The 15,406-nt window shown below is 42.3% G+C and overlaps 1 protein-coding gene across 1 annotated transcript; it reads left to right on the top strand.

Moving 5' to 3' along the window:
• Window positions 1-6,300: 6,300 nt before the first annotated feature.
• On the top strand, window positions 6,301-11,746 carry LOC146497419 (transmembrane protein 200C-like). Its single transcript, XM_085140153.1, has 2 exons — window positions 6,301-6,927; window positions 9,431-11,746. Exon 2 carries the CDS (start codon window positions 9,464-9,466, stop codon window positions 11,015-11,017), a length of 1,554 nt encoding a protein of 517 aa, XP_084996279.1. The 5' UTR covers window positions 6,301-6,927; window positions 9,431-9,463; the 3' UTR covers window positions 11,018-11,746.
• Window positions 11,747-15,406: the final 3,660 nt, after the last annotated feature.

The raw sequence follows: 15,406 nt of genomic DNA, 5'->3' as shown, positions 1-15,406 counted from the left end.
TTAGTGCAGTTTCCACATCTTGCCCAAGGACACATCAACATCTATAGTTCCAAAGTTGAAACTACAGACCTTCCAATTAGATCATGTCTGAATATTGAAAGCAGACCTCTCGTATCGTTCAGAAGCCAGATACGTGTTGGACAATATGTGTGCATTGTGTTGACAGCTGTTGATGGGCTGTCCCAAGTGGTTAAAAAAAATCAATTAATGTGGGTTTAACATCGTTCAGAAGCAGATGGAAAGATTCCTGTGATGCTCTTTGGTTTTCTGTGAAGCACTTTGTTTCTCCACTCAAAATGAAATGTACTACATGAGTGCAGCCTTATTACATCTTCCTCAAAACTTTCCTGCTTTGCTTTGAGCATTTCTCCATTATTATCCTTCTAATGTCAGCTTTTAATAACGAAGAATAATGACAGTACTGGCTGCGCTTCTCTGAGCCTCACAGCCAGTAATCAGTATTTATTCTGTCTCTGTTACATGCTTGTTAAAGAGAGGTCTGAATCTATGATCCCTTCGCTTTGTCATATTGTCCATTTAAAGTCGCGATGAAAACGAAGGTCAAACAGGTTAGACTATTTTGCAGTTGTGGCTGAAACTGATTATCCGTCCAGATGCACACACAATGATATACAATAGTAACTCCATTCACTCACTTTGTTGGCAGAAGGAAAACTGCCGTCCTCTGAGTATGCTCGGACAGTTGGGATTTCAACTGTCCTTCCAGCAGTAGAGGTTAATTTGCCCGATAACACAAATGAGCCTGAGGCCTGCAAAGGCTTAATTCATTGGGAAATGTTGATTAAAATATTAGCATATGAAAAGATGAATGACCTCAAAGATTCTCTGGATAAAAGCAGTCAAAAGTGGTTGTGTTAGGTCAGCCACTGAGATGAAACCCTTTTGATTGGAAATACATTTTCCGGCTGTTGCTACACAACTGGGAATGTTGTGATGGAGATAAGTGATTAATGTGCTAAATATATGCACTGTAGGATCAACAAGGAAATTCTGTTTCTAAACAATCCGTGTTGTCAAATTTACAGCATATTCGACTCTCCAAAGTCAAACTAATATAATGGAGTCCTTTATCCCAGCAGTCATATCTATCTATCATCCACTGCTGTTTGTGTCACTCAATCTGGTGACTCACTAGAGTCTTTTGAAATGATTAAAGAGCTTATCCAAAGAAGAAAAACACTTTGGGGAACAATTGGCTTGTTTGTCTCCCATCGCGACACCTAGTCTCCAAACTTTCTGTGCCACAAAGTTGAGGTAACACTATATGTGTTACACAACAGAAAATAGAAATAGGAGTGGAGCTGTGAAAAAGACAAACTGGCCACATTAGCCTAAAACCCATTTATAGGATTGTGCTAAAATGATGAAAGGCTTCTTTTGCTATAGCCTACATGTTTTTAAGACTGTGTTCTTGTTTTTTGGGGGGTTTTGTGTGTGCGTGTGTCTGTTTTCCAACATAGCGTTCTAGTTTCCCTTCTCAACTTTTTTGTTTTGAATTCTTCCATAAATCAAGCAGTGTTTGCAGTCATATCGGTACTTTTGCTTTCTCATTCTGCAGCTTTTGACTCATCTGAGAATGCATGACGTAACCAAAGGTCACGTAGCCCTGTGCGGCCAATGCCAAGATTCCTTCCACTTGGTTTACCTGCTCAGGTAATATCGTGTGACTCCTGCTGCTGTATCCATAGCAATGAACCCCTGCAAATGCCCTCAACCCAGGCTCCTCTGACGGGCTGATTAGCATGCATGGATGAGGCCTGAGCCCTTTACTGATTGGTCCTGTCAGTTCCTGGCATGGGTTCTGCCTCACCCCTGCAGAAGACCCAGCTGGCTGTATGCTGCCCTCCCATCAAGCTCACGCCTGCTGCATTCCACATGACTGGACTCGTCCTCCAGGACCCAGAGAACATGCTCCTATACAGTGAGTGTCAGTGCCAGCATGTCTCACTGAATCACATGAACTGGCGGTTGTCTTTCTATGCATGTAGCACAAGCTGCAGAAGTAGAAGCTCTAAATCTGCAAGCGAAAGAGGGTTGCTTTGACAGTTGTGCAGTGCAATAAATATCAAATGTTCTTATGTCATCCTATTTTTTTCCCTGGTTTCTCTGGGTGAGCTCTTTTCATTATCTCCCCATCCCATTTTGAGGGGGCGACTTCTAAAAATGTCAGCTGAAGAATATGCTGTGTACAGTCTGTCAGCTATCACTTTTGCCCTCTCATTTGATTCTCTGTTGCCTCTGTCCCAGCCCTCCAGCCTAGATAAAAAGGAACCTCTTCTAAGGTGTTTTGCGAGGCATTATGAAACGGTTGCCATGGATACCCAGTCTGAACAGGCTCCACATACAGGCAGCAGAATAGAAAATGACAGATGCAATATTTCACATTTCAGAAATTCCTCTTTCTCTCGTCAGCACACAGGCTGATGGACTGTTGTGTTAAAAATGCCAAAGATCAAGACCCTAAAAATAGGTCTGCCGGGCGATGTTGTGGTCCTCATTTGAGGCGCTGCTTGCTTCGTGTTCCACAGTGAGTTGAATGGTGTTTTCCGCCTCATTTTGGTTTTTGTTGTTTCTCCCTGAAGAGATGACCTATATTATCTAGGATGGGAGATCAAAGAAGGCTTCCTCACTGATCTTATGAAGCTCGCGTCTTACAAGCCCCGAGAATTAGTCCAGATTGCGCAACAGCCTCGCTCCCCTGCAAAATGTGGCCATGAAGGCAAACACTGCATGGAAAAACAGCTTCTTTTGTAGTTGTTCAGCCTACAGGGTTCATGATCCTGCAGTTTAGGAATTGCACAGCTTTTTGATGTTCAGGATTGCAATTACTGCCTTTTCTTTAGGTAATGCATACTCGGCACAATTCTGTTTTGTTGCCCAACTGATAATCATATTCAGAGAAAGTTGTGCATAAACTAGGGCTCAATATATGCGTTTACTTTTTGAAAAACTTTGGTACAACTCAGTTCAAACTTAAAAAGTTGTCCGCGTTTTGTATCTGGGTCTGTTTTATCTTGCAAAAGACACTGGGTCCATATTTTACCCATGAATTCCCATTAGTGTTACAAGCTGATGATATGTGAGCTAATATTGGCCTCTATCCGAGTCCTGGGTCCTTGCTCGCCTATTAATCAGCCATTTACACTATGTGGAAATGAAACAGGGCCACCAGTGGGAACCAGCTACCTGCTGGGAGCAAGCATTCACCTGCTGCTCTCTATTCACACCCTCTCCTGATACTTCCTCATCAATTTATTGGTCTCTCTTCCTGCGATGACTGGGCGTCTTGCTCCATTTCCAGCGTGCTGCATGATGTCAGTGACGCATGGCTGCTGAACATAGAACCGGACGGACCCGAAATGCCCATATGTCTCCATGACCTGTATCAGTCTTAGCGCTGTCATGCATCTCATTAGCCACAACCACAATCTGCACATGGACCCAAATGGTCATTCATCAAATGGAGGTCTTCTCCCTACAGCACCTGAGTAGTGGTGCCGAAGATGGTTACTCTGGGAAACTTTGGTGTGATTTATGAGGAGGCCCAACATTCCCATGTTGTGGAAGATAATGAACATAGTGGCTCTATGGGCCAAGAGATTGATGCGTCTGGAGTTAAGCTTTCATTGCAATGGGTTTTGGTAAAGAGTAGAAATTCAGCTTTTTGACCCTGTTTATATACCTGCAGCAATTGGAGAACTTGGTGGATTCATTGAGTTCTAACAGATAAACTAGTCAAATGATAAGTCTGAGGATATTTCATATTTGCTTGGAAATAACAAAAAAAATGGCAAAACCCACAAAATATATAGATGCTGCTAACAACTATTGCCTATGGCGATATTCTAATAACTTAGAGCTCCACGAATGTAGCTAAACTAGTTAAAAACATATATGAAGCACATTGTTGCTGGGGGTTTGTTTGTTATAATGAACATGGGCAATGTAATTTGCTTTGTGTCCACCACTCACCCCTCTGCTTTTGTAGCTATTTTTAGAGAGTCAATTGTGTATTCACCTGCAGCTGAAAATAGGCCCCTTAATTTTAGTATGAGTAATGTTTTCTAAAGGTCAGTGCCCAACGGTTTAAGGAGATTATTTTTCAAAGAATTAAAAAATATAATTCGTGTTCTTATTCTGAATATATTTTTGTACAGACCAGTGGGCCCTGGCTAGGGATGTGAGCCCTAAACATTGTTGCCTTTTGTTTTGCTTGGATTTGATTTGAAGAAAAAAAATCCTTTATCCTTTAATCACTGAGAGCTCAGAACAGAAAAAAATCAGCTTAACTGATGAACCATCATCACTCTTGGTCATCACCTCTAAGGGCTAGAAATGTGGCATGACCTGATCTTTTGAACTGACTCCTAACTTCAGGTGTAATTGTGGCAGCCTTTCCTGGGGGCAGCTAATCTCTCGCTGTGCCCACATTCCAAGTTCCTACATTCCCAATTAACTTATGAGACCGAGCTAAGAAAGAAATGAACTGAACGCCCCGCAGCTCCTGAAACTGCTTCAGACGGATCTTTTAGCTGTTAACCGGCATATTACACTCAAAAAGAATGTTGGATGAGGAAATGGAGCCAAAGGACAAAGTGAATGTCTTCTTCTGTGCTGTGGCTGTGCAGATACAGTAACAAAGCTGGTTATGTTTCAGTTGCAGAAGCGCTGGAGCTATTTTTGACACTACAGTATATGAGAGCCGCTCTGTGGAGATACTTCGATATGTGAGAGACGATGTGGGTTTTTTTTTTGTTTGTTTGTTTTTTTTGGATAAGGATCAGAATGTTCTATAGAAGCAGATTTGTTAGGGCTTGAATAGAACTGTATATGCAGGGCACATCATTCATAGCGAGCAGTACCGGAGGCTGGTGTTTTAAATAACCGTGACAGACATGATATGATCACTGAGGAATAAATTGAATTATTGAATTACTGCTGATGTCCCTCCCAAAGATGGAAGACCCAGTATTAGAAGACTAAAACATAGCGAAAGCTCTATAGTGCTCTTTCCATCCCATCTTTTTACTTTTTCATATTCCTTCGTTTCTTTCCATATGTAGTGAAAACCAGCTGTAATTTATCACTGTGCTGTAGGTGAATTTAATTACCTGGGGAAGTCTTGATAATAAATGATTAAGTATGCAAGGGCATAGTCATTAGGGAAAGTTGGGAAGTCTGCAGATTAAGTAGCAGTTTCTACAAAAGTCTGCAGTCTGCTCTTTTTCCACTTGTGTTACAGTGGAACACATCTTTGGTGTGGAACACATAGATTGAAGGCGCTGATAGTGGATCCCATCCCATCCTCTATTTGAGACAGCAGAGTGAGCCCAAACTTTATTTGAATTCCCTGCATTTCCTATCTCGCCTGTACTGATAAACAGCAAGAAGAGGAAAAAAAAAAAAAACCCTTTGAAATACAGTGCAATCAAAAAATAGAGAAAAGTGTCAGGCTAAACTTGTGAATCTGAGAGTGTGATCTCAGGCTGATTACTGATTGGAATGAAGTGTTGTTGAAGGGGGGCGTAATCTCTTGAAAATGAGATCGTACTAGAGAATTGATGTGCAGATAATGATGTGAGTAAGTGTGTTGACTGCAGTGCTTTGGATTGCATCTGTTGCTATCTTTAAAAATTATATTTCCAGATGTATATTTAGAACATCAACGATTAAGAGATGCAGGAGGTAAGTATTTCCTTTTCTTTCTTTTTTTTGCACCAAGCGGCTTTCAAAAGCTGCTTAAAGTGACTGAATTAAAAGTGTAACCACATCAAGACAAGAGATGCTTTCACTTGCCCTTAAAAATAACAGACACACAACTTATATTCAATCAAATATTCAATAAATCATGTTAAGACAATCTGTGCTGATTCTTTTGCATCACTATCTGTTGACTTATTTTCATGGAACATCATATTTTGGAATGTTTGTTTGCAGTAGCAGGATTTTAAGTCTCTGTCAGAAACACTGAAACGTCTGTTGTGTCACTGTGTCTTACTATACCGCACAAGCTTAGAGCTATACAGAAATCTGTTCCAGACCTACAGACCTACAGTGCACCAGTCAACACTGGGGATTAAAGACAGCTCTTTAAAACCCCGCCGGATTATTTACCATGTGTCTGTATATTTCGACTCTGACTGCGGCATGCACGCTAGAGTTTTTTCTCTGTTCCTTTCCTCTAATTTATGCCATAAACAAAACACATTTCTGGGTCATAAATTTGCAGCCAACTCTCTGGAGCATCAGAGCTGAGCTTTGTTATGTGTGCTTCCTCTGGCCAGTGTAGAGCTGCTGCCTCTGTCTCCAGTCTCACATCACTAAAACACATCTGGACTCTGTCATATTTAATTTTGTTAAACACAAAGACACAGCATATAAGCAATTATAGCAATGTAACCCAACTGGGGGGAAGGTAAGGATAGAAAACCAAATGATAGATGATGCATTCGGTGTATTTAAATGTGGACTTCAACTCCACTGTGTGCAGTTTTAAACCCATACTGTAGTAATTCACTCCTGCATGGTATTTCTGCTTGTTTAACCACATGCAAATGAAAAGCCTGGATGACAAGTTGCAATTGTCATCAAACTCCCCAAACAACAGTGCAAATACATAAATCAAGGAAAGTCTCATGGTGCGGAATCTTTGTGTTTCTATAGAGGTAAGAAATCCTGAAAAATCTGGAGGTGTTTGCAGTATAATAACAGCTCTCCCCTTTCTCGTTACTCAATAATCACCACCAATGGAAATGCGGTTGGCCCGCCCCTGCCGGTCTATTGTGAATCTGCGTTCAACTGGGTACCACTCTTCCAGCCTTGGCACCAAAGTGGCGCACCACGACATGCACAGCTGAACGAGGAGTGCGCCTTTGAAGATGTTTGATTGCCAAGCTACAATTTCTGGTGAGAGACGCGCTGATTTACGATTTTATTTAATCTGCGGTTTTTATCAGGCGGGCTATTTTTCGCGCTTAAGAAGCGGGTCTGATTCCCGGTGTCGAGGTAGAACGAGGTTTCTGAAGTGGTTTAATTCTGCGACCGCCTCGTTTAGGTTGGTAGTATTTGTGAAAATCGAGTAAGTCGACATGAGTTTTTGATGTCGGGAAGGCGGTAGACTCAGAGCACTGGGCACTCGAGTCCGTTTACTTTCATTTATGATGCTGCTTTTTATACATATATAAATATTTCGATTGGTCTTCCTGATAGCACGCCTCCTCTTTCAAATGCACGACAGATAAAAATGTGTAATAGAGCACCATTTCAAATGCGGATCGGCTCATGCCGCTGAACTTTTTTATGGTCGTGGTGTTGCCAATAGATACCGATTTCGCATAAGTTGTGAAGGCAAAGCAGGGAGAGCCGAAGGTATTGCTTGCTATATATATTTTTTTTTTATTTACAACACAACTCTGAATTGTAGTTTCAGTTATGAAACCACGAGCTTCGTCGGGGCCGTGGAAGAAATATGGATGTTTGTCATCTGTCTGCACCTTGTGAGACCCCCTCCTCCTCCAATACCGTATTTGGCTTTGTGTTGGAGCGAGAAGCGTGCGTCGTGGTTCTGGGCATTTTCACGGCACCCCCAGCTCCACGGCAGCTCGTGTTTGCTTCACGGGGTTTTTTACAACAGACGGGAAACAGATGCGCCCTAATGTCAACAGCCGATTACTCACGCAACATTGCGCGAAAAATGCGCCCCCGCAGCTCAGACGGACTGAGCGTTAAGACCACCATGGTCTCCGTTTTGCCAGACGAGCTGGGGGGTTTTCTTTTTTTTGGGGGGGGGGGGGGGGGCGAACCGACGGGTTGGCAGCTTCCTGTTCAGCACCGCAGGCAGAGACAAAATCCGACTTGTCCACACCCACTTTTGGTCCACGTTACCGCTGCCCTTCTCTCCCCAAACATAGAGAGAGTACCGCCTACGCCTTATCGGTTTTAGTGCAGGTTGAGTTGCTCTCGCCTAGGACGTATTTGAGTGGTTATTGGATGTGATATACACTGAAAGTTGCTATAAACAGCAGCTGAGTACCTGTGTGATGTTTGCTGAAGCTCAGGTGCAGAGGTCCGTGCTCTACTTTCGTTGGAACAGCATGTAACAACTTGAATTATAAAGGGATTTCGAAGGCCATCGTGATTACTATTTTGTCCCACGACAGCTTTTGAAAACGTCTTATTAAATGGAAGGAGTGTCATGAATAAGTTATTCACGAACCCAAGGTCTAAGTCGTACACAGTCAGGCGTGATTTATAAAATTAAATATCTAGCTATAGACACGATCAGACAGGGGCTAGAATCTGTCTAATTAATCATTCTTATCCTCTGATTGTTATTCACCACATGTGGTTGGAGCGCATAAGCAGATGTCTGTAATCATGATAAGTGTTGGTGGCTTTGTTGCCCTTTGAACCAGAGCTTATACGATCAGTCAGCAGTGGCTGGTCTGCGTTGCATAATTGTAAAAACCCCAAACAAATTTAAACATCCTGCATGGCTGTGTTGCTGTGTAAACACATGGCTAATAGCTCATATTTGCCTTTGTGATGTGGCGTGTGTGTGGATGCAGTCATGTTGAAGCACAGCTGCACTGGTTGATGACCAAATGGATTTGGGTGGAAAGCAGGAAGGGATAGTGTTTTATGGGAGAGATTGGTGGAAGAAATGAGAGGCAGAGAAAGAGAAGGAGTGCAAGAAAAACAGAGTGAGGTGGAGAGAACATGGCTGCTGGCCTCCTGTCTGGACACATTACATTTTCATAGGCTGATATCGCACCGGCACAGCTGAATATAGATAACAAGCACTTCTTGTTCTACGCTGTCAACTTGGGTTTTTGTCTGTCTTTTGCTTACGTCTTCAGATTTGTAGATCCAGCAGCAGCAGATGTATACTATCTTTTATTTAGACTACTCCTGATGACTAATATTTGCCTCTGCCTTTAGTCGGATTAGTGCAAAGAAGCAGGCTAAATAAACCTGTTGCGTAATCTGAGATTCAGGGCTGGATTAGATCACTGGCAGACCACGAAAATTAGCCATGGCCCTCCTTTAGGTCCTCCTTGGACAGATTTTGTTGCTAATATCTTACTAGTATTCCACCTCTGATATTTTTTTACACCTTAAAGAAATTCTTGACCAGAATTTGATGGGAAAAAAAAAATCATGTCTGTACAGCAGATACACAGCTTGAGCAAAAGATTTGAAACAGGCAACTTCATTGTATCCAGTAGTAATGAAATCCCCCTGCCAGGTTCTCTAAAGCTCACCAAAGAATTAACTTCTCCCCATGCTTTACACCTTTCTTCTAAACTAACCTTCACATGTTAGCATTTTTATTTTTTTAGAGTGAAACTAGATAAATGCTAAGACTCTCCTCAGGCTTATATTCTCTCTCTTTTTTGTGTTCTCACAGACTGAGTGACAAGCCTGTGGTGTAGTCGCCACCATGATAGCCACGGGTGGCCTGCTGCGCATGAACAGGCGCCAGGATTCGCTCCGATCGAAAAACCGAGCGGAGAACAAACGGAAGAGGAAATCCAAGAAAAAGAAGAAGAACGATGTGGTGGTGGTGAAGGGCAAACTCAATCTCTGCTCCCCTGCTGGTTTGGTGGCTGCAGTTGGAATTATAGTTCTTATGGTTGGGATTTCCATGGCTGTACTGGGCTACTGGCCCAGCCAGAACCAGCAGGAATACCAGGAGCGCCGCAGAACGGGGGGATTTCACACCAGCAGGATGAGCTATTCCAAAAGTCCTCAGATTACCTCCAACCTGACCCGTGGTGAGCCTTCCTCTGGCCAATCAAATCTGTTCAACCAGAGTCATTCTAACACCAGTGTTTCCAGCCCGTCCCGTCACTGTGGCTTTTTCTGTGACTTCCTGGATAACTATTTGTATTCAGACAACCTGAAAGTCTTCGGACCACTTGTGATGGGAATTGGTATCTTTCTCTTCATTTGTGCTAACGCCGTCCTCCATGAAAACCGAGACAAGAAAACTAAAATCATAAACTTGAGGGATATCTACTCCACAGTGATAGATCTGCACAGCATACGATCAAAGGAGTACTCACCTCTGAACGGCATGGTGAATTACACCCAATCAAAGAGTGCAGAAGGGCCGTCGGGTTCATTCCCAACAAGTGGGATGCTTACTCGTAGTTCCTGGCCCTCCACTGGAATCACTTTCAAAGGTGAGGTAGATGGCGAGGAGGTATTCAGACGCTCCTCATTGGTCAGCAGGCCTCGTAGCTTGTCCAAAGATGTGCAGACCTTCACAGAGACTGTCTATAGCATCTATAAAGACTACAGCAATAGCAGTGAGCAGGCACCTCAGCCCCGACAATGGGAGACCACCTCCATCGTCACCTCTTCTGTGAACGCTTTTACCCTGCCAGTAATCAAACTGAACAACTGTGAGGTGGGGGAGAAAGCAGATGCAGAGGGATGCTCAAAGGAGGAGGTTGTTATAGAAGCTGCTGCTGAAAACATAAGTGAGGAGGGACAGGCCAGCAGCAGCAGCAGCCAGAGAGACGTGATGTACGGTAAGCAGAAGGAGGCTTCAATCATGGACTCTCCTCCTCCTCACCGGAGCCACGAGGACACCGACACAGGTATCCAACAGGGTGTGCCGCAGGCTCAGCCTCAACCGCAGAGGCCTCAGCTGTTTCCGCCATCTCCTGTTGCCAGGGCGATGGGTTCACGGCTGTCGCTCAACTCTCTCACAGATCAGCCCAGGCCAGCACGCCGCTGCAGCCTGTCTGTGTCTGGATGTCGTCAAGGTGACAGAGCCAGGCGGTTCAGCTACCCCCGTCTGGAGCACTCCAACAGCAAGGGCTACATAAAACTGAATGACCTGGGGGGCGAATCCTTCGAAGCCCCCGACGCAGACACTTCTTTGGTGGCCCCTAAACAGGAAGTAGCAACGGACGCAGCAGCGGCGGAGGAAGAAGCTCAGGGACAGGACAATTTGGCGACACCGAGCACCTCTGGAGAATCCTAGGCCTCTTAAAACTCTTTGATGTCTTGTTATTTGCTTCGCACCCTCTTATGTGATTGCTAATGGGTGAAGCTGGCCATTAGAGAGGAAAGGAAACACGGAGAGTAAGCAACTAAGGACTATTGAAACATAGCCATGAATACTCAAGAGCAAGACTCTTTATAAATACACCAGACCAACAGTTCAAAATTCAGATGTAATTTTTCTATTTTTTCAATGTAGCAAGAGCAATACTAAAGACTTGTAAGGAGATTTAGAAATGGTTTGTAAAAAAAAAAAGAAAGAAAAGAACATTTGATCAGATGAGGGTTTTTTTTCTTTTGTATAAGAGTAAGGCAAACATTGTAGCTTGTAGAATTGCCAAAACTTTCACTATGAACTACTGTCCAACATGTCGTACTGTAGCATTAACATATGCCACAGATATTTAAATAGTCTAGATTTGCTTCTCTGCATTGTTATGTGAATACCACGTGAATAGGTGAACTGAACTGAATCTCAGGTAGATGTCTGGCTTAGGATCGGGACCTTGAGGACAAGGTCTTCCCTATGTGCACACACTTGTTTATATGAAACATTCATGGTTTAATAAATTTGACTGTAACACCTCCATTGGGTCTAATAGATGTCTTTGTGTGATATTAGATTAAATGCCACAAATGCAAAATGGCTTGTTTGCTCCAAATAGTTTCACTTGCGTTAAGAAAAATTAAAAGGATTAAAAAACTGGAAGTCGGACTATGATTGATTGTGTGGCAAACGTGGAGACTGTATGGATTTTTGTTTTCCTGGACTTCAGCCGTACTTCTCATTACTGGGAAACACTGCAGTGGTATTGATGTTTTATTATTTCTGCCAGCTGAACCGAGACCAGTGACCTATAAGTGACCTTTACAACAGTCTTCTTAATAATTGTCTTCACTATTACAAAGGGAAGTTAACAGCTGAGTATCTGCTCAAATGGGTGACAAAATAAACAGGGGAAAAATAAAATGGGCGTTTATTGATAATAGTGACTGTCATAACTGTCAGTGCCCAATAACTCACCTGGTTGAGCAGGTGACCCGGAGGTCAAAGGCTGCTGTATAGGGGTCTGAGCACAAGTCTAGATCAGATAGTTTCCTGTGTGTCATTTCCGCACGATCTCTTCTACTGTATTGTCAAATAAGGCCTCAAAATGCTAAAAAAAAATCTCTTGAAAATCATGTTCAGCTGAGATCTGGCAGATAGATGCTAATCATTCAACAATCCCTCGTATGCAAGCAGGTGCATTTATTACTGTTTCTCCATTTACTTAAACAGATTTTTCCATAAAGGTACAACTTGCATGATTAGCACAAAAAAACCCCAAACAGGTAGTATTCAGTTATCCTAAGTGCATCAATACTCCTGTTTTGTGGCAATTTATACATATTTTTTATAATATGTCTACATGACTTCATCATAATCTGCTACTGTACTATTGTACTTTTTAACCTCACTGCAGTTATAGTTACACCTTTAAGCTGTACACATAAAATGCAATAGTCTTACTCTATAGCCAGCCCTATATTTTTTTAATATAGTTACTTATGTGAGATAAATGCATGCCTTGTACTGTTGTAAATGCATATTGCACCACTGCCACTTCACTGTATATACAGTGCTGCGCATTATTGAGCCAGGCTTCTAAAATGCTTTCTTGTATTTTTTAAGAGATCTTGAGCAACAGTTCTCTGGGGCTTATGAAGGTCGTTCATAAAAGTGCCATCAGATTTTGAATCTACCATGCAATACCATCTGACAAGTGTCCGATTAGCAACGGCTTTGTTTTTTGTTTTTTTCAGCATAATGATGATCCCAAACACACTGCCACTGCAGTAAAAGCATGAGTGAACACTATCAGGCTGTGTTGAAGAGTAAAGGTAGCTATAGCAAAACGTTGACTTTCAAGCTCATTGGAAGTACACAGACTCTGTTTTTGCCTTATACACATTTCTATGTATGCTTGCATCCGTTTCAATAAATTCCTGTGACTATTTTCTTTGTTAAATAAAAAGAAATAAGGGGTACTTCAAGACTGTTGCACAGCACTCATCTTCCAAGTCCTACATATTGTTAACAGTTCCTACAGGATCGGACAAAAAGTCCACTTTGAAGTTTGCAGACTATTCACGAGAGCCTAACGTGGCCATCTAGTGGTCATGTGATGTTTGACAAAAAAAATAGAAGAAGAAGAAGTACAAAAATAAAAGCGACCAGCAGGTGGCACTGGGTCTATGCTGGTTGAGTCGTGGGCGTGCCCGTTTATGAGCACCACGGGGCCGATTTCTTTTTAGAGGCAGGAGGGGGCGGGGTCAGCTCGCTCCGTCTCTGGGAAGGTTTGCCAAATCTGGCGCTCACAGGTGTGTGATCCCTTTCACCCGGACGAGACCCACGCAGGGAATTCCTGGTCTTCGTAGCGCTCCCTGACCAACAGCTGGCGTTTGGGGAGTTTGTGTCCCCTCGCTGAACACTCAGGTAAAGTGCTCGCTTGTGTTTACACTGTTGTTTAGTTTGTGTGTCGAAAAACAGACTGTCACTATATGAGCATGAGCTAACTTAAGTCGGGGGTTTTTTTTGTAATTAATGCAGCATTAGGATGTTATATGTGGTTGTTAATACTTCTAAAGGGTTATTCTCGTCGTGTGACATATCTTAGTAATGTTCTGTTTCATTTTTCATGTCTTTTTTCCGTTGCAATCACCGGGCTTTCCACCACAACTTGACCTGCTGCTTTCCCGGCGATCTGTTACATTTCAAACGGTGAGTACAAGTGTTTATGGGCAACAATGTGAAACACAAGAGAGACAAGCACAAGGAATAATTTGGAGTTATAACAAAATACATTTCAAGCGGCAGCCTCTTCACACGTTATACTGCAGAGTAAAGGGCCAAACAGACGCGATCAATACTTTACCTCGCTTTATTTTGAAAATCTAACGTGACGGAGCGTTGAGAAACTTTGTGTAACAGCTGTTTAAAAGTGAAAACAAGACGGATCCATTTCTTCCCGATACAAATACAAAGCCCTTGATAAATCTAAGTTCTGTGTCACACTTTTAACTCAAGTCTTTTACAATTTGCTGAATGCGTCTATAATCTCCTCATCAGCATTTTTCTCGGGCTATTTCTTAACTCGTTTCTTCTTATAACTGCTGAGGAAGCACTTCTTGTTTTCTTTGACACGCACACAGACACACACAGACACCTGATTAAATGTTTGTTGGGCACAGACAGGCTATTCGGAAAGGGGAAGTTGTCACAGCATGTGTTTCCTCTCCTTGAAATAGAGATGTAAATGAATCAAAGAAGGAAGACGTTTCTGTTATAATATTCTCTTTCATCTACACTGAACTGAAAATTCATCTCATGGCATTGTTAATAGGGAGGTCCATATGGCTGCAATGAAATTCTATTTGATATTTAATCTTTTAGATATGTATGTATTTTAATATGGGACAGTGCGTTTTATAGTGCCATCTGACCATTTGCGCTTGAGTAATTTCAGCAGTTTTATAAGGTCGAATGATGAGGTTGAATGTACAGGACTGAGGAGATAACACCGGCCAAAGTCCGTGGGACTTGTCTTGTTCACTTGCTTGTGTGTGCAGTCTTTGATGTTTCTGCGGATGATTGGTAGCATTTTGCTGAGGCTTAACATTTCTTGTACCCCATGAGCTGGCTTGGACTGGCCAAAATGTTCTCACTCTGTCATGCCAGAGGAAGTAGTGTTATTTAATTTTGTGTCTTTCACTGATATGTTAGCGTTGTCGTTAAGGACAACTTGGACCACAAAGAATGGTTGGGGTTTTTGGGGTTTTTTTTTAATAGTTTTTTTTTAAACCCTTCTAACTAAAAACACATTTTAGCTGATTTTTTTTAAACCCATGAACTCCTATGAAATCGTTTCTTTTATTATTATTATTATTAGTAGTAGTAGTAGTAGTAGTAGTAGTATTGTACTTCAGTAGTATATATTTTATTATTTTGGTTGCTTGGGGTCAAGTTAACATATTGTTTGTTTGTTTTTGTTTTGTTTTTTTAACTTGTTAGCTAACAGTTGTTTTACATACCCAGCCGTCACAGTGGATCATTTACACTGGTGTTACATTTTCTGTGTACACAAATATGCGAGCTTCTGAGTAACATAAAATTTGCCATCAGCCAACCAGCAAGTTAGTCGTGACTGCGTGGAGATGTTTGTTTTCTTGTTATGCATTGCCAAAGAATTGGAGAGTATAAGGTCTGTTCGACTTCTTCCAGCACTGTTTTGGTCTCTACCAACTGCTGGATGAAATGGCTGTCTCTATATCCAGCGGCAGATGGTGCCCAAGCAAAGCTACTTTAGCGCTAACATTCCTGTCAGGATAG

The sequence above is a fragment of the Neolamprologus multifasciatus genome, chromosome 18, assembly GCF_963576455.1.
Source record: "Neolamprologus multifasciatus chromosome 18, fNeoMul1.2, whole genome shotgun sequence".
NCBI classification, from domain to species: Eukaryota; Metazoa; Chordata; class Actinopteri; order Cichliformes; family Cichlidae; genus Neolamprologus; species Neolamprologus multifasciatus.
The sequence above is the reverse complement of the archived record's forward strand: the minus strand, read 5'-3'. Positions and strand labels throughout refer to the sequence as shown.

Bases quoted from the DNA above. Each gene is read 5' to 3' on its own strand.
- LOC146497419 (XM_085140153.1), top strand. From the start codon at position 9,464: ATGATAGCCACGGGTGGCCTGCTGCGCATGAACAGGCGCCAGGATTCG.